This window comes from Thalassophryne amazonica, chromosome 13 (genome assembly GCF_902500255.1).
Source record: "Thalassophryne amazonica chromosome 13, fThaAma1.1, whole genome shotgun sequence".
Classification (NCBI taxonomy): Eukaryota; Metazoa; Chordata; class Actinopteri; order Batrachoidiformes; family Batrachoididae; genus Thalassophryne; species Thalassophryne amazonica.
This window is the reverse complement of record NC_047115.1, coordinates 30,868,064-30,888,946: the sequence shown is the minus strand read 5'-3', so window position 1 is coordinate 30,888,946 and position 20,883 is coordinate 30,868,064. Positions and strand designations below refer to the sequence as shown.

General features: G+C 42.1%; 1 protein-coding gene across 2 annotated transcripts in view; it reads right to left on the bottom strand.

Annotated features, from left to right (window-relative positions):
* LOC117523218 (E3 ubiquitin-protein ligase NEURL1-like) overlaps positions 1–20,883 on the bottom strand; it is a 111,249-nt gene that overhangs the window by 18,312 nt on the left and 72,054 nt on the right. The window contains exon 4 of one of the 2 annotated variants that reach the window (XM_034184671.1): positions 7,301–7,450. The exons of the other annotated variant lie outside the window; for it this stretch is intronic. Coding sequence (XP_034040562.1) covers positions 7,301–7,450 — 150 coding nt within the window. The remainder of the gene's footprint in view (positions 1–7,300; positions 7,451–20,883) is intronic. 2 annotated transcript variants of the gene reach the window in all.

Genomic DNA, 20,883 nt, shown 5'->3' with positions numbered 1-20,883 from the left:
TGTTCCTTGCAAAGTGCAGAGAATTTGTCTTTCAAACCATCGTGGACAACATCAAGGACGCTTTTGATACCACCACAAAGAAAACAGTCAGGCAGGTAACTGCAGGAACTGTTGAGTGGCAGGATCCTCAAAAAGTATGTATTACAACAACAACTCCACACAGGCCAAACACAGAAAGAGGAAGAAGAATTTGGTTTAACAATAGTACAAAAAGTCATGCTTCTGATTTCAAGACGGTGCCACTTCCCACTTGACGAAAGATGGAAACTACCAGCTGACAGCAGGCCAATCACAAACAACCACCAGAGGGAAGATTAAAAGAAAAAAACAAAAACAAAAAACAAAACAAAACAGAAGAGGTTTTTAACTGATACCCTGAGAAACCTTCACAGGAAACTTCTCACAGATCATCCAAATTCCAGTCTCTCCTACTTTTTGTTCTGTCTTATTCGTCCCTCCTTGGCACACACAGAAACCTGTCTTTGAAAGGTTCATGAGTTTGTTTGTTTTTTCTTCCCCTTTCTGGCCAAACAGCTTCACACTCTTAAAGTAATTATGAGTGTGGACGTGAAGATATGGTGACATCAATAAGCTGCAATTCAGTTGTACAACATGTATCTCAACTGCACTGGACAGGAATTTATCATATAATCCAAGAGATTAGCTCAAAAATTACCTAATAAAGCTAATTCTGTGGCACAAGTTGAAATTTTCAGGATATGTCCAGAAAAATGTGAAGAACCTCACACTGAATGTCCCCAAAAATTAAATTAGTGGCTTTTTCAAAATCCATGATCCTTGGTCAAGACTTCTAACTTTTCCTGGGGTATCCTGAGATCTTCCCGAGGCAGCTGAAATATATAATCCTTCCAGCATGTTCTGGGTCTTTCCTGGGGCTTCTTCCTTGTTGGACTTGCCTGGAAGACCTCCCTAGAGAGACAACCAGGGGCATCCCCACCAGATGCCAGAATCACCTCAGCTGGCTCTTTTCGATGTGAAGAAGCACCAGTTCCACTCAAAGTTCCTCCCTGATATTTGGACTTCTTACCATGTCCCAGAGAGTAAGCCTAGATACCTGATGGAGGAATGTCATTATCCAAAGTTTACTACCATAGATGAGGACTGGAACATAAAGTGACTGGCAAATCGAGAGCTGCCTTCTGGTTCAGCTCTTTCTTCACCACAAGTTTTGGGTACAGCGTCCACACAACATCAGATGCAGCCCCAATCAGTCCATTGATCTAACTTTCCAATTTACCCCCACTTGTGAACAAGACCCCAAGATACTTAAATTTCTCCACAAGGGGCAGTAAAGCTCCCGTGGCCCAGAGGGGACAATCCACTTTTTTCAGACATAGGACCATAGTCTGAGATTTCGATGTGCTGATTCACATCCCAGTCACTTTGCTATGGTCTCAAACCTGCCCAGTACGCATCTGATAACCATGAACATCATAAACAAGACTGGTGACAAGGGGCAGCCAAATTTCAACTTGTTCTGCAAAATTTCCTTTTTTGAAATGCTGAAACTCTTAGAGTAATAGTAGCTGGAGGTAAGCCGCAGGCAGCCAAATGTCCAAATCGTTCAGTGGTCAACTGATACCATCATCAAATAAAAGAAAAATAATGACTGCAAAAAGAAAAAAGGCCCCCATGAAAATCAATGGAGAAGAAAAAGTATAATGTTGGCAGATCTCCTGGAGACATTTCAAGGCCAATTGAAACATTTCAAAGGCATATTTAAAGTGAAAATCCAGTTCACTCACTCCTGTGAATTATGAAAACGCTTGACCAACCAAGAACACTTGATTCATGTGGGTTCAAGCAAGCTATCAGCAGAAATCCAGGCAATGCACTCTCCACCAGACCAGAAGCAAGTACCACACAGCAATCTTTTATGTTTGTGCGACAACAGACACATGCACTTTGACCAAATTTTTGAAATGGAGAAATGGTATTCATTTCCAATGAGAAATTAGAAGACAAAAATGCCACTGCATACATTCAAATACATATTTTATGAAAAACCAGAGACCTTCAGGTCTTTGCCACTGTGATACAGCAATTGAGCACCACAGAGTAACAGAAAGTGCATCACAGAAGCCAGCTGTTGTTGGTGTAACCAACTGGTATATCTTTGTGGCACCTGGTAGGATTTAAACACCAAACTCTTTGCTCACGATGCCAATACTCTGAGTGGAAAGTGGAATCCCCACGAGCCAAGCTAGTAGCAACATATTTCAATCTTGATTTCATCTTGCTACATAAGAATAGCATAAATTCTGTACCAAACAACATTCAAATTAATGCATTTACCTGTTAGCCTGACTACTTCTTTTTCTTTCGGCTGTTCCCGTTAGGGGTCACCACAGCAGATCAATCATTTCCATCTCGCCCTGTCCTCTGTATCTTCCTCTGTCACACCAACCACCTGCTTGTCCTCTCTCATCCATAAACCTCCTCTTTGGCCTCCCTCTTCTCCTCCTGCCTGGTGGCTCCATCCTCAGCATCCTTCTCCCTATATACCCTGGGTCCCTCCTCTGCACATGTCCAAACCATCTCAATCTCGCCTCTCTGACTTTGTCCCCAAACCGTCCCACCTGAGCTGTCCCTCTGATATGTTCATTCCTAATCTTGTCCATTCTTGTCACTCCCAAAGACAATCTCAACATCTTCAGCTCTGCCACCTCCAGCTCTGCCTCATGTCTTTTTGTTAGTGCCACCGTCTCTAAGCCGTACAACATAGCTGGTCTCACTACTGTCTTGTAAACTTTCCCCTTCACTCTTGCTGGTATTCTTCGGTCACAAATCACTCCTGCCACCTTTCTCCACCCACTCCACCCAGTCTGCACTCTCTTCTTCACCTCTCTACCACAGTCTCCATTACTTTGAACAGTTGACCCCAAATATTTAAACTCATCTACTTTCACCACTTCTACTCCTTGTAACTGCACTATTCCACTGGGCTCTCTCCCATTCACACACATGTACTCAGTCTTGCTTCTACTGACTTTCATTCCCCTTTTCTCCAAAGCATATCTCCACCTCTCTAGACTAGACTCAACTTGCTCTCGACTCTCACTACAGATCACAATGTCATCTGCAAACATCATAGTCCATGGGGACTCCTGTCTGATCTCATCCGTCAACCTGTCCATCACCACTGCAAACAAGAAAGGACTCAGAGCTGATCCTTGGTGTAATCCCACCTCCACCTTGAATGAGTCTATCATTCCGATTGCGCATCTCACCGCTGTCACACTATTCTTGTACATGTCCTGTACTACCCTAACATACTTCTCTGCCACTCCAGACTTCCTCATACAATACCACAGCTCTTCTCTTGGCACCCTATCATAAGCTTTTTCTACGTCCACAAACACACAATGTAACTCTTTCTGGCCTTCTCTGTACTTCTCCAACAATATTCTCAGAGCAAACATTGCATCTGTAGTGCTCTTTCTCGGCATGAAACCATATTGCTGTTCACAGATCTTCACCTGTTTTCTAAGCCTAGCTTCTACTACTCTTTCCCATAACTTCACGCTGTGGCTGATCAACTTTATGCCTCTGGAGTTACTGCAGCTCTGCACATCACCCTTGTTCTTGAAAACAGGAACCAGCACACTTCGTCTCCACTCCTCAGGCATCCTCTCACTTTCCAAGATTTTATTAAACAATCTGGTTAGAAACTCTACTGCCATCTCTCCTAGACATTTCCATGCCTCCACTGGAATGTCATCTGGACCAACTGCCTTTCCACTCTTCATCCTCTTCATAGCAGCCCTCACTTCTTCCTTACTAATCTCTTGTACTTCCTGATTTACTCTCACCACATCATCCAGCCTTTTCTCTCACTCATTTTCTTTATTCATCAGCTCTTCAAAATATTCCCTTCACCTTAGCACACACTCCTCACTCGCCAGCACATTAACATCTGCATCTTTTACCACCTTAACCTGCTGCACATCCTTTCCAGCTCTGTCCCTTTGTCTGGCCAATCAGTACAAGTCCTTTTCTCCTTCCTTACTATTCAAGTTCTTGCACAGCTCGCAATATGCCTTTTCCTTCACTTTTACCACTTCTCTTTTCGCCTTACGCCTCATCTCCTTGTACTCCTGTCTACTTTCTTCATCTCTCCGACTATCACAAAACCTTTTTGTCAACCTCTTTCTCCTTATGCTTTCCTGGACCTCTTCATTCCACCACCAAGTCTCCTTGTCTTTCTTCCACTGTCCACATGTCATACCCAGTACTGTCCTAGCTGTCTCCTTCACCACATCTGTAGTACTTTTCCAGTTGTCCAAAATTGCTTCCCCACCAACCAGTGCTTCTCTCACCTGCTCGCTAAATTTCACACAATAGTCTTCCTCCTTCAGCTTACACCATCTGATCCTTTGTTGAGCTCTCACTCTCTTCTTCTTCTTTACCTCTAAAGTCATCCTACAAACAATCATCCTATGCTGTCTAACGACACTCTCTCCTGCCACTACCTTACAGTCTCTGATTTCTTTTAGCTTGCATCTCCTATAAAGAATATAGTCCACCTGTGTGCACCTTCCTCCACTCTTACATGTTACCCTGTGCTCCTCCCTTTTCTTAAAGTAGGTATTCATCACAGCCATTTCCATCCTTTTTGCAAAATCAACTACCATCTGTCCTTCCCCATTCCTATCCTTGATACCATATCTACCCATTACTTCCTCATGACCTCTGTTCCCTTCACCAACATCCCCATTGAAGTCTGCTCCTATCACCACTCTTTCATGCTTGGGCACACTCTCGACCACCTCATCTAACACACTCCAGAAATCTTCTTTCTCCTTCATCTCACAACCTACCTGTGGGGCATATGCACTGATGATATTCATCATCACCCCTTCAATTTCCAACTTCACACTCATCACCCTGTCAGACACTCGCTTAACCTCTAACACACTTTTAACATACTCTTCCTTTAAAACGACCCAACACCATTTCTCTTCCTGTCCTCACCATGGTACAACAACTTGTAGCCACTGCCGATGCTCCTGCTCTTACTTCCCTTCCACTTGGTCTCTTGCACACACAATATGTCTACCTTTCTCCTCTCCATCATATCAGCCAGCTCTCTCCCTTTACCATTCATACTACCAACATTCAATATCCCCACTCTCATTTCCACCCTTCTACTTTTCTTCTTCTCCCGCTGTTTGTTGAAACATTCTCCTCCTGTTCGTCATCATCTTCGCCCAGCAGTAGCCCAATTTCCACCGGCACCCTGTTGGGCAACAGCACCGGTGGCGGACGTTGTTAACCCGGGCCGCGACCAATCCGGTATGGAAATTCGATTCTTAGTCAGCATAGTTGGGTTGGCTTGTTTTACGCCAGATGCCCTTCCTGACGCAACCCTCCTCATTTATCCGGACTTGGGACCGGCACTCAGAATGTACTGGCTGCACACCCCATGTGGCTGAGTTAACTTCAGTTATGTATCTAAAGGCAAAAAATTTGACTCAAATGAAAAGCAATTCCAGTGTACACCTATTTGTGTTGTACTAGCTCCCTTACCTCTTAATGTATGCTAATTTAGATCACACTAGAATTCACACAGGAATTTTACTGCAAATCCAAACGCAAACGAAGAGCGCATCTCTCCACACAAACATCTGATACAAGCAAATCAACATCGTAGCACGCTTACGGGCTGCTTTTGGGCTGCTCTGTTATCTTATGTTATGTTTTATGTTTTTATGTCTCGGCCATTGTCTGATGTTTTGTGTGGTGTACTGTGCTTTTATGTTGTGAAGCACCTTGTGGCTCTTGTCTGTGAAAGGTGCTATATAAATAAAATTTACTTACTTACTTACTTACTTAAGAGACACACCTCCAAATTTGACATCACCCTCTAATGTGGACTAAGCTTAGCCTGTTTGGACCTTTGGTGGGGGGGGGGGGGGGGGGGGGGGGGGCCTCATCCTGCTTTGGGCTTCCCCTCAGAAAAGTGGAGCGCAAGAGAATGAAAAATCGAGGTGGACACTCGAGTGGTGAGACAGAGAATGAGGCCGTACCCCATGACTCCGTCTTTATCACACAAAGACAGAACATCAGCAGCCAGCTCCTGATAAACTGCTTCACTTAATTACTTCCTCAGTCAAGAGCGTCCACAACCGAGCATGTGGATATTATTATTAGAAGCCTTATCATGAAAACGAAGTTAGCCAAATTCGGCATAGAATTTTATTTCTGTTCCTGCTGCTAAGGCTTCCCACAGTGCACAGTTCTGTTTTAAAGGCCACAGTAGCAGCAAAAAAAGGCAGAGAGAAGACAGCAGGGAAGTTTCTTTTAAGATTTAATGATAAAATGAAATAGAAACAGACATAATCTTCCCCCCCCACGTACAGTTTTACACATGACTAACAGCAATATAAAACATGATGACTGACACAGTGACAGCTTGAAAAACACGTGAGTCACCGATACCTGAATTTTTTTAAAGGGGCGGGGCCAGATCTTTTTTTGGCTGTCGACACGTACACGGGCATTTTATTTATTTTTGAAAACGGGGAATTCCACCTTCTTATTAAAAAATTAAAATAAACCATAAAACACATTGGGCCTCATGTATCAATGTTGCGCACTTGTGGCGTAAATTTACGGCGTAAACTTGAAATACACCAAAGTTGCCGTGACATGTATCAAGCAGTGCGCACCTGCCCATTTCTGGCGTACGCCTGACGTGATCTTGACAAATGCGGCGGGTGGAAACAACCGTAATTATAATAAACACGCCCATAAATATTCAGACTCCGCTTCAGACACACCCTCGTTTTACGACATGGAAGCCAGGAAGATGGCAAAGAAAAAGAACTTCACCAATCATGACGCGTGGTAAGTGGCCGTCGTATCAATTGTTTTGTAGTATATAATCAATAAAGTGTTACAGTGGTCCCTTGTTTATCGCGGGAGTTACGTTCTAAAAAATAGCCCGTAATATGCGAAACTGCGACGTAGTCAGCGTTATTTTTTACAATTATTATAGATGTTTCAAAGCTGCAAAACCCCTGTAAGCCCACATTATACACTTTCACAATCAGGCATGAACATTTTCTCACTTTTCTTTCGTGTGTAAACACTCTCAAAGTTCAAACCTTAGTAGGAAAATAAAACCAAACTGTTTTCAGGCCCAAACATTTGTTTGAGAAATAAAAATAGAACGTTTTCCTATAAATAATTATGATGGCATTTAGAACTAACAAATTTAATTATAACGATCAACGAACAAGGTTGGACACATAAGAAATTATTAATAGTGACTGACCAGTATTCCACAGATCGGGCCTCTGCATCCTGGCGTCGCGCCTTTTCCACTCGCACCTCGCAGCAGCAGGTGCTGTTTCCATGTGAGAAACACAGTTATGAGTAGGCCTAGTTGTTGGCACTCTTTCTTTGTCTGGACGAGAGGATTCTTCTAAACAGACACGCAGAACACAGAACACTGTAAAAAAAAATTAATAGCATGCAAAACTGGACTAAATACTCTGTGGGACTGTGAGGCCGCGTTATAGCGAGGGACCACTGTATTCTCTTTTCACATGTCAATAATTCTTGACATGTGGATATTTGCTCTTAGATCTTGTTCTGACTTATGGTATGGAAATTGAAGACTTAACAGTATTCCCTGAAAACTCCCTTCTGTCTGATCATTTCTTAATAACATTTACATTTACTCTGATGGACTACCCAGCAGTGGGGAATAAGTTTCATTACACTAGATGTCGTTCAGAAAGCGCTGTAACTAGGTTTAAGGATATGATTCCTTCTTTATGTTCTCTAATGCCATATACCAACACAGTGCAGAGTAGCTACCTAAACTCTATAAGTGAGATAGAGTATCTCGTCAACAGTTTTACATCCTCATTGAAGACAACTTTGGATGCTGTAGCTCCTCTGAAAAAGAGAGCTTTAAATCATAAGTGCCTGACTCCGTGGTATAACTCACAAACTCGCAGCTTAAAGCAGATAACACGTACGTTGGAGAGGAAATGGCGTCTCACTAATTTAGAAGATCTTCACTTAGCCTGGAAAAAGAGTCTGTTGCTCTATAAAAAAGCCCTCCGTAAAGCTAGGACATCTTACTACTCATCACTAATTGAAGAAAATAAGAACAACCCCAGGTTTCTTTTCAGCACTGTAGCCAGGCTGACAAAGAGTCAGAGCTCTATTGAGCTGAGTATTCCATTAACTTTAACTAGTAATGACTTCATGACTTTCTTTGCTAACAAAATTTTAACTATTAGAGAAAAAATTACTCATAACCATCCCAAAGACGTATCGTTATCTTTGGCTGCTTTCAGTGATGCCGGTATTTGGTTAGACTCTTTCTCTCAGATTGTTCTGTCTGAGTTATTTTCATGTACCACAGGCTTTTAAGGTGGCAGTAATTAAACAATTACTTAAAAAGCCATCACTTGACCCAGCTATCTTAGCTAATTATAGGCCAATCTCCAACCTTCCTTTTCTCTCAAAAATTCTTGAAAGGGTAGTTGTAAAACAGCTAACTGATCATCTGCAGAGGAATGGTCTATTTGAAGAGTTTCAGTCAGGTTTTAGAATTCATCATAGTACAGAAACAGCATTAGTGAAGGTTACAAATGATCTTCTTATGGCCTCAGACAGTGGACTCATCTCTGTGCTTGTTCTGTTAGACCTCAGTGCTGCTTTTGATACTGTTGACCATAACATTTTATTACAGAGATTAGAGCATGCCATAGGTATTAAAGGCACTGCGCTGCGGTGGTTTGATTCATATTTATCTAATAGATTACAATTTGTTCATGTAAATGGGGAATCTTCTTCACAGACTAAGGTTAATTATGGAGTTCCACAAGGTTCTGTGCTAGGACCAATTTTATTCACTTTATACATGCTTCCCTTAGGCAGTATTATTAGACGGCATTGCTTAAATTTTCATTGTTACGCAGATGATACCCAGCTTTATCTATCCATGAAGCCAGAGGACACACACCAATTAGCTAAACTGCAGGATTGTCTTACAGACATAAAGACATGGATAACCTCTAATTTCCTGCTTTTAAACTCAGATAAAACTGAAGTTATTGTACTTGGCCCCACAAATCTTAGAAACATGGTGTCTAACCAGATCCTTACTCTGGATGGCATTACCTTGACCTCTAGTAATACTGTAAGAAATCTTGGAGTCATTTTTGATCAGGATATGTCATTCAATGCGCATATTAAACAAATATGTAGGACTGCTTTTTTGCATTTACGCAATATCTCTAAAATTAGAAAGGTCTTGTCTCAGAGTGATGCTGAAAAACTAATTCATGCATTTATTTCCTCTAGGCTGGACTATTGTAATTCATTATTATCAGGTTGTCCTAAAAGTTCCCTGAAAAGCCTTCAGTTAATTCAAAATGCTGCAGCTAGAGTACTAACGGGGACTAGAAGGAGAGAGCATATCTCACCGATATTGGCCTCTCTTCATTGGCTTCCTGTTAATTCTAGAATAGAATTTAAAATTCTTCTTCTTACTTATAAGGTTTTGAATAATCAGGTCCCGTCTTATCTTAGGGACCTCATAGTACCATATCACCCCAATACAGCGCTTTCCTTTTTGCTAAAGCTTATAGTTAGGGCTGGATCAGGTGACCCTGAACCATCCCTTAGTTATGCTGCTATAGACGTAGACTGCTGGGGGGTTCCCATGATGCACTGTTTCTTTCTCTTTTTGCTCTGTATGCACCGCTCTGCATTTAATCATTAGTGATTGATCTCTGCTCCCCTCCACAGCACGTCTTTTTCCTGGTTCTCTCCCTCAGCCCCAACCAGTCCCAGCAGAAGACTGCCCCTCCCTGAGCCTGGTTCTGCTGGAGGTTTCTTCCTGTTAAAAGGGAGTTTTTCCTTCCCACTGTCGCCAAGTGCTTGCTCACAGGGGGTCGTTTTGACCGTTGGGGTTTTTACGTAATTATTGTATGGCCTTGCCTTACAATATAAAGCGCCTTGGGGCAACTGTTTGTTGTGATTTGGCGCTATATAAATAAAATTTATATATATATATATATATATATATATATATATATATATACATATATATATATATATATATATATATATATATATATATATATATATATATATACCCCACCACCACCCCACCACCAAAAAAAACCCAAAACTGTAATATATTACACCTTTTTGACTTATGCAATTTACAGTTCATCCAGAAAGTATTCACAACACTTCACCTTTTCTACGTTTTGTTATTTTACAGTTTTATTCCAAAATGGATGAAATTATTTTTTCCCTCAAAATTGTACACACAATAGTCCATAATGACAATGTGAAAAAGTTTTTTTGTTAGATTTCTGCAACTTTATTCAAACAAACAAAAAACAAAAACAAAACAAAACTAAGAAATCACGTGTACGTAAGTATTCACAGCCTTTACCATGAAGCTCAAAATTGAGTACAGTGTCCTCCATCATCTGTAAATGAAAGAAGTTTGGATCCACCAGGACTCTTCCTAGAGCTGGCCTTCTGTCTAAACTGAGCGATCGAGGCAGAAAGGTCAGGGAGGTGACCAAGAACCCGATGGTCAGTCTATCAGCCACTGCATTCCTCTGTGGAGAGAGGAGAACCTTCCAGAAGGACAACCTCTCTGTAGCTAACCACCAATCAGGCCTGTGTGGTAGAGTGGCCAGACAGAAGCCACTCCTTAGTACAAGGCACATGGCAGTCCACCTGGAGTTTGCCAAAAGGCACCTGAAGGACTCTCAGACCACGAGAAACAAAACTCTTTTACGCGAGTGCCAGGAATCATGTTTGGAGGAAACCAGGCGCCATCCTGGCAGTGAAGCATGGTGGTGGCAGCATCATGCTGTGGGGAAGTTTTCAGCAGGAACTGGGAGACTAGTCAGGATTGAGGGAAAGATGAATGCAGCAATGTACAGAGACATCCTGGACGAAAACCTGCTCCAGAGCGCTGTTGACCTCAGACTGGGGTGATGGTTCATCTTTCAGCAGGACAATGGCCCTAAACACACAACCAAGATATCAAAGGGGTGTCTTCGGGGCAACTCTGTGAATGTCCTTGAGTGGCCCAGCCAGAGCCCAGACCTGAATCTGATTGAACATCTCTGGAGAGATCTGAAAATGGCTGTGCACCGACACTCCCCATCCAACCTGATGGAGCTTGAGAGGTGCTGCAAAGACGAATGGGCAGAACTGCCCAAAGATAGGTGCACCAAGGTGGTGGCACCATAGTCAAGAAGTCATGAGGCTGTAAATGCTTTTCATTTTTTCATTTTTAATAAATTTTCAAAAAAAAACAAAACTTTTTTCATGTTGTCATTATGGGGTGTTGAGAGTAGAATTTTGAGGGGTAAAAATTAATTTACTCCATTTTGGAATAAGGCTGTAACATAACAAAATGTGGAAAACTGAAGCACTGAATACTTTCCAGATGCACTGTAAAGATCTGGCAGTGCTCCAATGGTTTAGTCGTTGGGTAAGTTTGACATACTGGCAGTTATTCTACATTGATACTTTAATTATATGGTACCGGGATTCAGTCAGAAAAGACGCAGACATGATTTAATACTTTGTGAAAATAACATGGGATATTGATAATTAGGTGTCTGTTGTGTCTGAACAAGTCCAGTTACTTAATTTCAAGAGGAAAGCACCAGACAATTTTACACCATTGTGCTGGACTTTACTTTCTTATGTACATAGTAGCCGTGAGAAAAATACATCTTGCTCAACCCTTGTTCAGCATAGGGTGGAGAATTCTCAGCTGTCTGGAATGGAGAATTCTCAGCTGTCTGGAATGAAGAACATATGATGTATAAACCAAAACATAAACCGTGTTCAAAAACATAAATATACCTCCACCTAGTTCTGACCTTCTTATTCAAACAAGTTGAAACAGCGACAGAGCATCTGGAAAAACGAGTTATGAAGGTGATGCTGGGAAACTTTACATACCCCGGCAGGATTTTTGATTTATTCCCCATTTCTCAGAGAATATGAATGATAACACTTTGTCTTCCCCACTCATGGTTAGCGGTTGTGTGAAGCCATTTATTTTCAAAAAAATGTGTTTACTCTTTTTAAAATCATAATGACAACAGAAATGAACCAAATGATGCTGATCAAAAGTTGACATACCCAGGGGTTTCATTTACAAAGATTTGCGTGGAGATTCTACTAAAAGTTGGCGTACGCCAAAACCCTGAATCTGGCATAATCACAAATACGAGGTCTGTCCATAAAGTATCATACCTTTTTATTTTTTTTTTAAACTATATGGATTTGATTCATATGTTTTCATGTCAGACAAGCTTGAACCCTTGTGGGCATGCGTGAGTTTTTCCACGCCTGTCGGTGACGTCATTTGCCTGTGAGCACGCCTTGTGGAAGGAGTGGTCCCGCCCCGTCGTCGGATTTTCATTGTCTGGAAATGGCGGAATGATTTGGGTTTTTTTTCCCATGTGAATTTTTTCAGAAGCTGTTAGAGACTGGCACCTGGAAACTATTCGAAAAATGTATCTGGCTTTCGGTGAAAATTGTATGGGCTTCACAGAGAATAAGGTCTGGTAGTACAGCTTTAAGGACCCCTTTAAGGATGCTCAGCGCGCTGCGCTCCGAGCTGCGACGACACGGCACAAGCCACCGGACCATTTCTGAGCTGATGGCTCTGTAGATACGAGACCGTCGTGTGCTCTTTCTCTGGTTATCACAAGAGCTGGACATCATGCCATTTTCCGGCAGATTTCACTTTTAACAAGAGATTTTGTCATGGAAAGCCACGCAGAGGCTTCGCGCGTCACGACCGATTCGCTTTGGAAGCGAGACAAAGGAACACCTCCGTTTCTGCGTGTCAGAGGACAAGTTTGGACATGTCCAGCTCTCCACAATTTCACTGATACTTACTGGACTGGTAAGCATTGAAAGCCGAGATAGACATGTCCAAACTTGTCCTCTGACACGCCGAAACGGAGGTGTTCCTTTGTCTCGCTTCCAAAGCGAATCGGTCGTGACGCCCGAAGCCTCTGCGCGGCTTTCCATGACAAAATCTCTTGTTAAAAGTGAAATCTGCCGGAAAATGGCTGATGTCCAGCTCTTGTGATAACCAGAGAAAGAGCACACGACGGTCTCGTATCCACAGAGCCATCAACTCAAAAATGGTCCGGTGGCTTGTGCGTGTCATCGCAGCTCGGAGCGCGGCGCGCTGAGTGTCCTTAAAGGGGTCCTTAAAGTTGTACTACCAGACCTTATTCTCTGTGAAGCCCATACAATTTTCACCGAAAGCCAGATACATTTTTCGAATAGTTTCCAGGTGCCAGTCTCTAACAGCTTCTGAAAAAATTCTGATGGAAAAAAACCCCAAATCATTCCGCCATTTCCAGACAATGAAAATCCGACGATGGGGCGGGACTACTCCTTCCACAAGGCGTGCTCACAGGCGAATGACGTCACCGACAGGCGTGGAAAAACTCACGCATGCGCACAAGGGTTCAAGCTTGTCTGACGTGAAAACATATGAATGAAATCCATATAGTTTAAAAAAAAAAATAAAAAGGTATGATACTTTATGGACAGACCTCGTATATTCAGAGTATGAAAGTGTGCGTAGGCATGAAATCTCGCAAGTTCAGTTTGTACAACTCACTGAACGTGGAATTGAGCATGGAACCAAACTCCTCCCTGCCATGTCCTATTTAAATATGCAGTTTCATGTAAATAGGCCCATTGAGCAGGGATTCCGCACGACGTCACATCAGACAACTTGAACACAGGAAGGAAATTAAACTGTAGATGAGTGGAAATTACGTGGAGAGACAGTTTATTCAGTACGCTGTTAAACGGGTTAATCATGAAACTGGAAAAATGTTGGTGGGAGCTACAGAGAATGAGTGTGTGAGGCCGACAAGCAGAACAGCGCACACACTGATGATAAAAAGATGAAGCGCACCTCTGCTGACAGTGTGACATTCACAATTTACACACACATTTATTGACAAATACTAAACACAGGAAGCCTGTTAAGAAGCTCTGCAGGTCTCACCATCAAGCAAAAATAAGAGAATAAGACATTAATAATAATAATCAAAACATATTTGAATGCGCCCATGCCCAAATGTGTCCACGCTGGTTTTCGTTTGGAACAATTGCATGGATAAACTATTTTAACACAAGGAGCCCCCCACTGCTCACCGTGCCAGCTGCCTGATGCACATCACTTATGATTTAAACATTGACGGAATGAAAATGTTTCCTATTAAGAGAAACAAATTCATCATCTGATGGCGCCCTTATAGCAAAGTGTGTACAGTTAATAGCTCCGATTACATTGCAAAAAGCACTGTAATGTTGGAATGTATCTGGATGACATTCAGATGATTGCGTTCAGATGGCATGGCTCGGCGCAAGGTTGACTGGCACATGCCTGACCGATCAGCCAGCTCATGCTGGAATGCGCCTGATGCCAGGAAGCCCAGCATGGTCAGCACCTGTGTGTGCACAGACAACCTCTGGCTCGTCGCAGTATTGCGCTCTGGGCCGGCTGCAGTTCTGTGCGCAACTCCAGTCACAGTGGCCTTGGTAAAAGAAATCGGTTCATGAGCCAATTACTGTCATTTGCAAGTAAATCCTCGTGTTTCCTGAATACACGCTCACCTCTGACTGCACCATGTGCAAGGTCCTCTAACAACGCTAACGCAGGCACTGTTCATGCCATTTTACGCATCACTTTGCACGTGCTTTTATATCATCCATATAATTGCCAACACGTGAGTGTGTTAAATGTTCATCAGTGTGTCTCTGATGTGCACATCACTCTGATGACTTCTTGTTTTCACACTATTAACGGTTCCTGGTGTCACCTGTACATGGAGATGGCACAGTAGCTGTAGAAACGTGCGTACGCCAGCCAGGATTTTTGTGTGATGCAGCATCCATGCGTACGCTAGGTTTTTGTGGGTATGCATGCTTTGTACATGAGACCCCAGGCACAAATGGGTTTGAATGGATACTAAAGGTAACCATTCTCACCTGTGATCTGAACATTGTTCGAGATGCAAAGACAAACCCACAAATAACTTCAGCTTAAATACAGGACTCTATAAAAAACTGTTGTGGCTGTTGCACAGATGCACAATAAGGAGGCACTTGAAGAAAATGTGCTGCAAGGTCGAGTTGCAAGAAGAAAGCCATTACTACATACTGTAAATGCCACAAAGTATCCAGCTTTCAATACAGCAAACAGCCCAGGGACAAGCCTCAGAATTTCTGGAACAAAGTCATTTGGAGTGATGATACTAAAATGGAACCTTTTGGTCACAACCATAAACGTTACATTTGGAGAGGAGTCAAGGCCTATGATGAAAGGTACACCATTCCTACTGTGAAGCATGGAGGTGGATCGCTGATGTTTTGGGGATGTGTGAGCTACAAAGGCACAGGAAATTTGGTCAAAACTGATGGCAGGATGAATGCAGCATGCTATAAGAAAATGCTGGAGGAAAAATTGTACTCATCAGCCTAGAAGCTGTGCATGGGACATGTTTGGATGTTCCAACACAACAACGATCCAAAACACAAGGCCAAGTCGACCTGTCATTGGCTACAGCAGGATAAAGTGAAGATTCTGGAGTGGCCATCTCAGTCTCCTGACCTCAATATCACTTATCCACTCTGGGGACATCTCAAATGTGCAGTTCATGTAAGACAGCCCAGGAATTTACATGAAGTGCAGGGTTTTTGCCAAGAAGAATGGGCAGCTTTACCATCAGAGAACATAAAGAGCCTCATCCACAACTACCACAAAGACTCAAAGCTGTCATTGATGTTAAAGGGGGCAATACACGATATTAAGATCTGGGAAGTGTAAACCTTTCATTTGTGTAGTTTCTGTTGTCATTATGATTTAAAAAGAGTAAAGGGGAGGTGATGGTCTAGTGGTTAAGCATTGGGCTTGAGACCAGAGGATCCTTGGTTCAAATCCCAGCCTGACCGGAAAATCACTAAGGGCCCTTGGGCAAGGTCCTTAATCCCCTACTTGCTCCTGGTGTGTAGTGAGTACCAGTGATGCCAGTAACGCGTTACTCTAATCTAATCACTTTTTTAGTAACGAGTAATCTAACGCATTAATCTTTCCAAATCAGTAATCAGATTAAAGTTACTTCTACAAGTCACTGTGCGTTACTATTATTTTTACATTGTGGGTCGATAGCAGCATTAAACTTGGTCCGTGGGCAGGAGGTCGGGGTTCAACTGAACTGTCCACTTGAAGCGAACTGTGAGCTTTTCATCCGCATTTTTTTGCAGCAGCTACGACTCGTCCTCACCTCTTAAAGCACGGTGACAACAGCACACATGCACTGAGCTTTACAAAGACATTTTTATGCTTTATTTTCTCCTTTATTTAGAATTCTGAGCTGAGCTGCTCCGTATCTGCTGCTAAAAACAGCTGATCCTCCGCGACACGTCAACAACTAACACCATTTTCCACTCAAATGCACCTAAACTCTCTTTCTGAGGACCACATGATGTGAAAACACAATAAAACTTTCTTACCTGTAAATCTGGTCATGTTTTCTGCATAAATAAATGTTATCTATTCTTTGTGCTCAAACGCCAAAGCAGGGGCAAATCCAGATGGAGTGGGGGTGTGGGGCAGGGATGTGCCCCCCCACAACACCCCTAGATTAAAGGTCCAGTTTTGAAGTCGTTTTTTTACTACAACTACTAATACTACTTAAAATAATAATAATTTCAACAAGTAAAATGTTTAGAGAGAATTTAAATGTTAGAATTAATTTAATAGTTACATTTATAAACAATGTAGGTTAGAAATTGCAAGTTTTACTGTTACAGTGCTGTCAACAGTTAAATATGAGGTCAAGAAAGAGCTCTTTATTTTACTTTTTATAAAACAAGTATTTATTTTCATTGAAGTCAAGAAAGGGTGACTATAAAGTGAGTTTTGGCAAAACAAGTATCATTGTCATGTTGAGGTGGCAGAGGGTTGTTGTCGGCAGCTGGGGAAAGTAACTAAAAAAGTAACTAGTAATCTAACTTAGTTACTTTTCCAACTGAGTAATCACATAAAGTAACTAAGTTACTTTTTCAAGGAGTAATCAGTAATCAGTAATTGGATTACTTTTTCAAAGTAACTGTGGCAACACTGGTGAGTACCTTGTATGGCAGGACCCTGACATCGGGGTGAATGTGAGGCATCATTGTAAAGCACTTTGAGCGTCTGATGCAGATGGAAAAGCGCCATATAAATGCAGTCCATTTACCAAACATAGTTGTTTGACAATAAATGGCTTCACCCAACCACTAACCATGAGTGAAACAAAATGTTTTGTGTAATCATTCATATTCTTTGACAAATGGCCCAAAAACCTAAAATTCTGCCAGGGTATGTAAACGTATGAGTACAACTGTACTAACTGATAAAGAGGAATCCGGTTTCACTGTGCGAACATGGCTGCATGATATGGCCTTTACAATACTCTATGGTGAACTGCCAAAAAGAACAGTGTGGTTCCACCAGTTTGAAATGCGTTTAATAAAGTCTCAACAGACTATCTGCAAACACTGCAGTGTGTTATTGACCTCAGCAAGTCTGTTCAGTTGAGGATTTCCATGTGTGCAACTTTTTTTGTTTTTTTAAGTCAACGGCTCACAGTCAGACAATGGCACGGAATGACTAGACAAGCGAAGGTTCAGTTTATTCCTTGACCCAGTGGAACAGGATTAGGAGGTTTTTGAAGGGAGTTTACTCAAGCTCTCTACACAAGGTCAGCTGTGCCCACTGTGCACGAGTTATATGTGTGTGTTTGGGGATTTGCCTTACATGCCTGGGAGAACTATCCAGGGCTCAGAATGAGTAAGTGAAGTCATCTGTCATCCGAAACGAGGTTAAAGGGGGTGGGCAGATATGCGTCCGTCCCAAAAAAGGAGCCAAGCTTTCGCTTCTCAAAGAACGAGCAGTCTCCGGGGAAAAACTGGCACAGATGAGCTTTTAAGGCTCGACATCCGTGTCGAGGTGACGGCATAAGATAGATACAGGAGCACATTGATATGAGGGAGGAGAGCAATAAGTTTAAAGAAGTCCAAGTAACTGACATGTCATGTGCAACTGGAGCCACATATGGAGCGTCTTCGGGAGATCAAATCAGAGGCTCTGGTCTTGCGCCAGATGTTTTATGAGGTCTGACAGTTGATACAGGAAAAGTAAATGGGGCACGCTGAGGTGACAAATGGCAGCTGTCAAAAGCACGTTTAGCGGTTTGAGGATGCCCAAGGGTGGAGCGCCTTCAAGGTCACTCAAAGAGTCTTGAACTTAACTGAAGTGTGACACCTTCCGTGTTCAGTAAAACAGCACGCACCTTCACACTATGGCTGGGTTATGAAATTAATCTTGATTTCAGTTACAATTCTGGCTTCCAGTGATTATGGAAAGCACAAATATGCATATCTGCATATCTTTTGTAATGACGCTTGCTCTCCTTTCACAATGGGTGATAAATACAAGCAGCAACATCCGGTTGTGGGTGTGTCTGCATGTGCACCCGCATGCACACCCGCATGTATTGGATGCGGATGTCCACTGCTTTTGGCAGCTTCCGCTAGGCTAGCGGGTGGTTGCTATAGCTGCTGTGAACTTGACCGTTTGCCCTTTCGGAGCACCTTATTAAATAATTGAGGTAATATGGCTTACTGAACAGCTAATTATACTAAGAGACATCTAAGAAATCTTTCGTGCTCCAGTATTCCCACTTAGGGACATTTTAGGATTATTTTATTTGTATGTTAGCGGTAATTAGCAGGTATCAATAGCTAAGTGACCTTAACGATGCCATGGTTGCTGAGGCAACATGCCAGCCATAACATGCCTGTTCCCAAGCCACACATTATTAACACCATAAGAAATATGCGTTAATCAAATGCCTAAATAAAAATTAGCTTGTTAGCCTCAACTTGCTTGTGGTGACTACAAGTTTTCGGCATGTTCAGGCTTCATTTGTTTTACCCAGGTCACTGGTCTCGCCTATGCTTCAACCCTGTACCTATTTATGGGAATGTTTTTACTTTTACTTTTGATTTTCAGTTCAATGATTTTTAAAATTCAATTTATTATTTCCAAATGCACTGCTAACATACACAGAAACATACATTGGGGATGTCTTCAGTAGTTAATGTGTAATTATGTTAAATAATGATTTTAGTTTTGGTCAAAATAATCATGATTAGGATTTTTTTCCCCCATAATGGAGCAGCCCTACACTCTGTGGTTTGTTCTTTTTCAAATAAAAATGGAAACACAAAAACTTTATCAAATATTCCTCTTAAAAAGTGCTGGGTTATGTAATGTGTTTCATGTCTACGACAGTCTTTTGGGAGATGAATCTGATCACAAACACATTTCTTGAATTACCGCTTAGTCTCAATGTTTTTATCAAAGCAACATATGTACATGATTAAAACACACACACACACACACACACACACACACACACACACACACACACACACACACACACACACACACACACACACACACACACACACACACACACACACACACACACACACACACACACACACAGGGATTCTTCTGGTCGATCATCTGAAAATGATTACCCGCCTCTTCGAAGGCTTCCCTCCGTACCATCATCCCCCCCCAAGACCCCAAACTGACAGATTCCATTGCAATTTCTGTTTTGATTTCTCTGCAAATCTGTTCAATTCCATCCGGGACGATTAAGTCAACGCTGAGCCACAATAGTCTGTCCAGCGGCATTTATTTTGGTTCAACAAATCAAATGAATTCCAAGCACTAAGATCACTTGAAACAGAGCTCTCATACATACGGAGACCATAATCCTGATGTGTACATACTGGCAGATGTTTAGTTTGGTCAAACGACTGTCCTCCAACAATTTAGTTTACACTATACCAAGCCCCTCATTCCATTTTAACCAACATGTCACACAGTTTCACTAAAGCTATAACAAAAGCCCAAATAAGAAATAATGGGAAAATCCAGATACAGTCAACATACTTTATATTTATTTTTGCATATTTTAAACATTTGTGCTTATTGTCAAACTTTATTGCAGATCTAACGTCCAAATATACATACCATCACATACAAAACATAAAATATATAGTATAAGAAAAGGTGTTATATCACGTAATATAAAAAAAACAAATATATACGTGTATACACATATGCACACATACATACACACACACATATGCACACATACATACACACACACATATGAGGTCTGTGAAAAAAACTATCCGACCTTTTTTTTTTTTTTTCAAAAACTATACGGATTTGAATCACGTGTGATTGCATCAGACAAGCTTGAACCTTCGTGCGCATGCGTGAGTTTTTTCACGCCTGTCGGTTGCGTCATTCGCCTGTGGGCAGGCTTTGAGTGAGCACTGGTCCACCCCCCTCGTCGGATTTTTATTGTCAGTGAAATGGCTGAGAGACTGCCGCTTTGCTCCATGAAGCTTTTTTCAGAAACTGTTAGAGACAGCCATTTGGAAATCATTTGAAAGATTCAGATGGATTTCGGTGAAGATTCTGTCGGATTCACACGGATTAAGGAGTGTTAAAACCTTTTTAAAGATGGCCCACAGCGGCGGAGGGTGCGCGGCGCACCAAGGGGCCATCGACAGGCTGGACCGACCAGATCATTTCTAAACTGAACGCTGTGTTGATCCGGGACATCGTGTGACTACCACAGAAATGGCAAGAGAGCTGGACATAGCACTTTTGCGGCACATTCCACTGTTACAGGAGATTTTGTAATGAAAGACGTGCGGAGGATTTCGCGTGTCGGCACA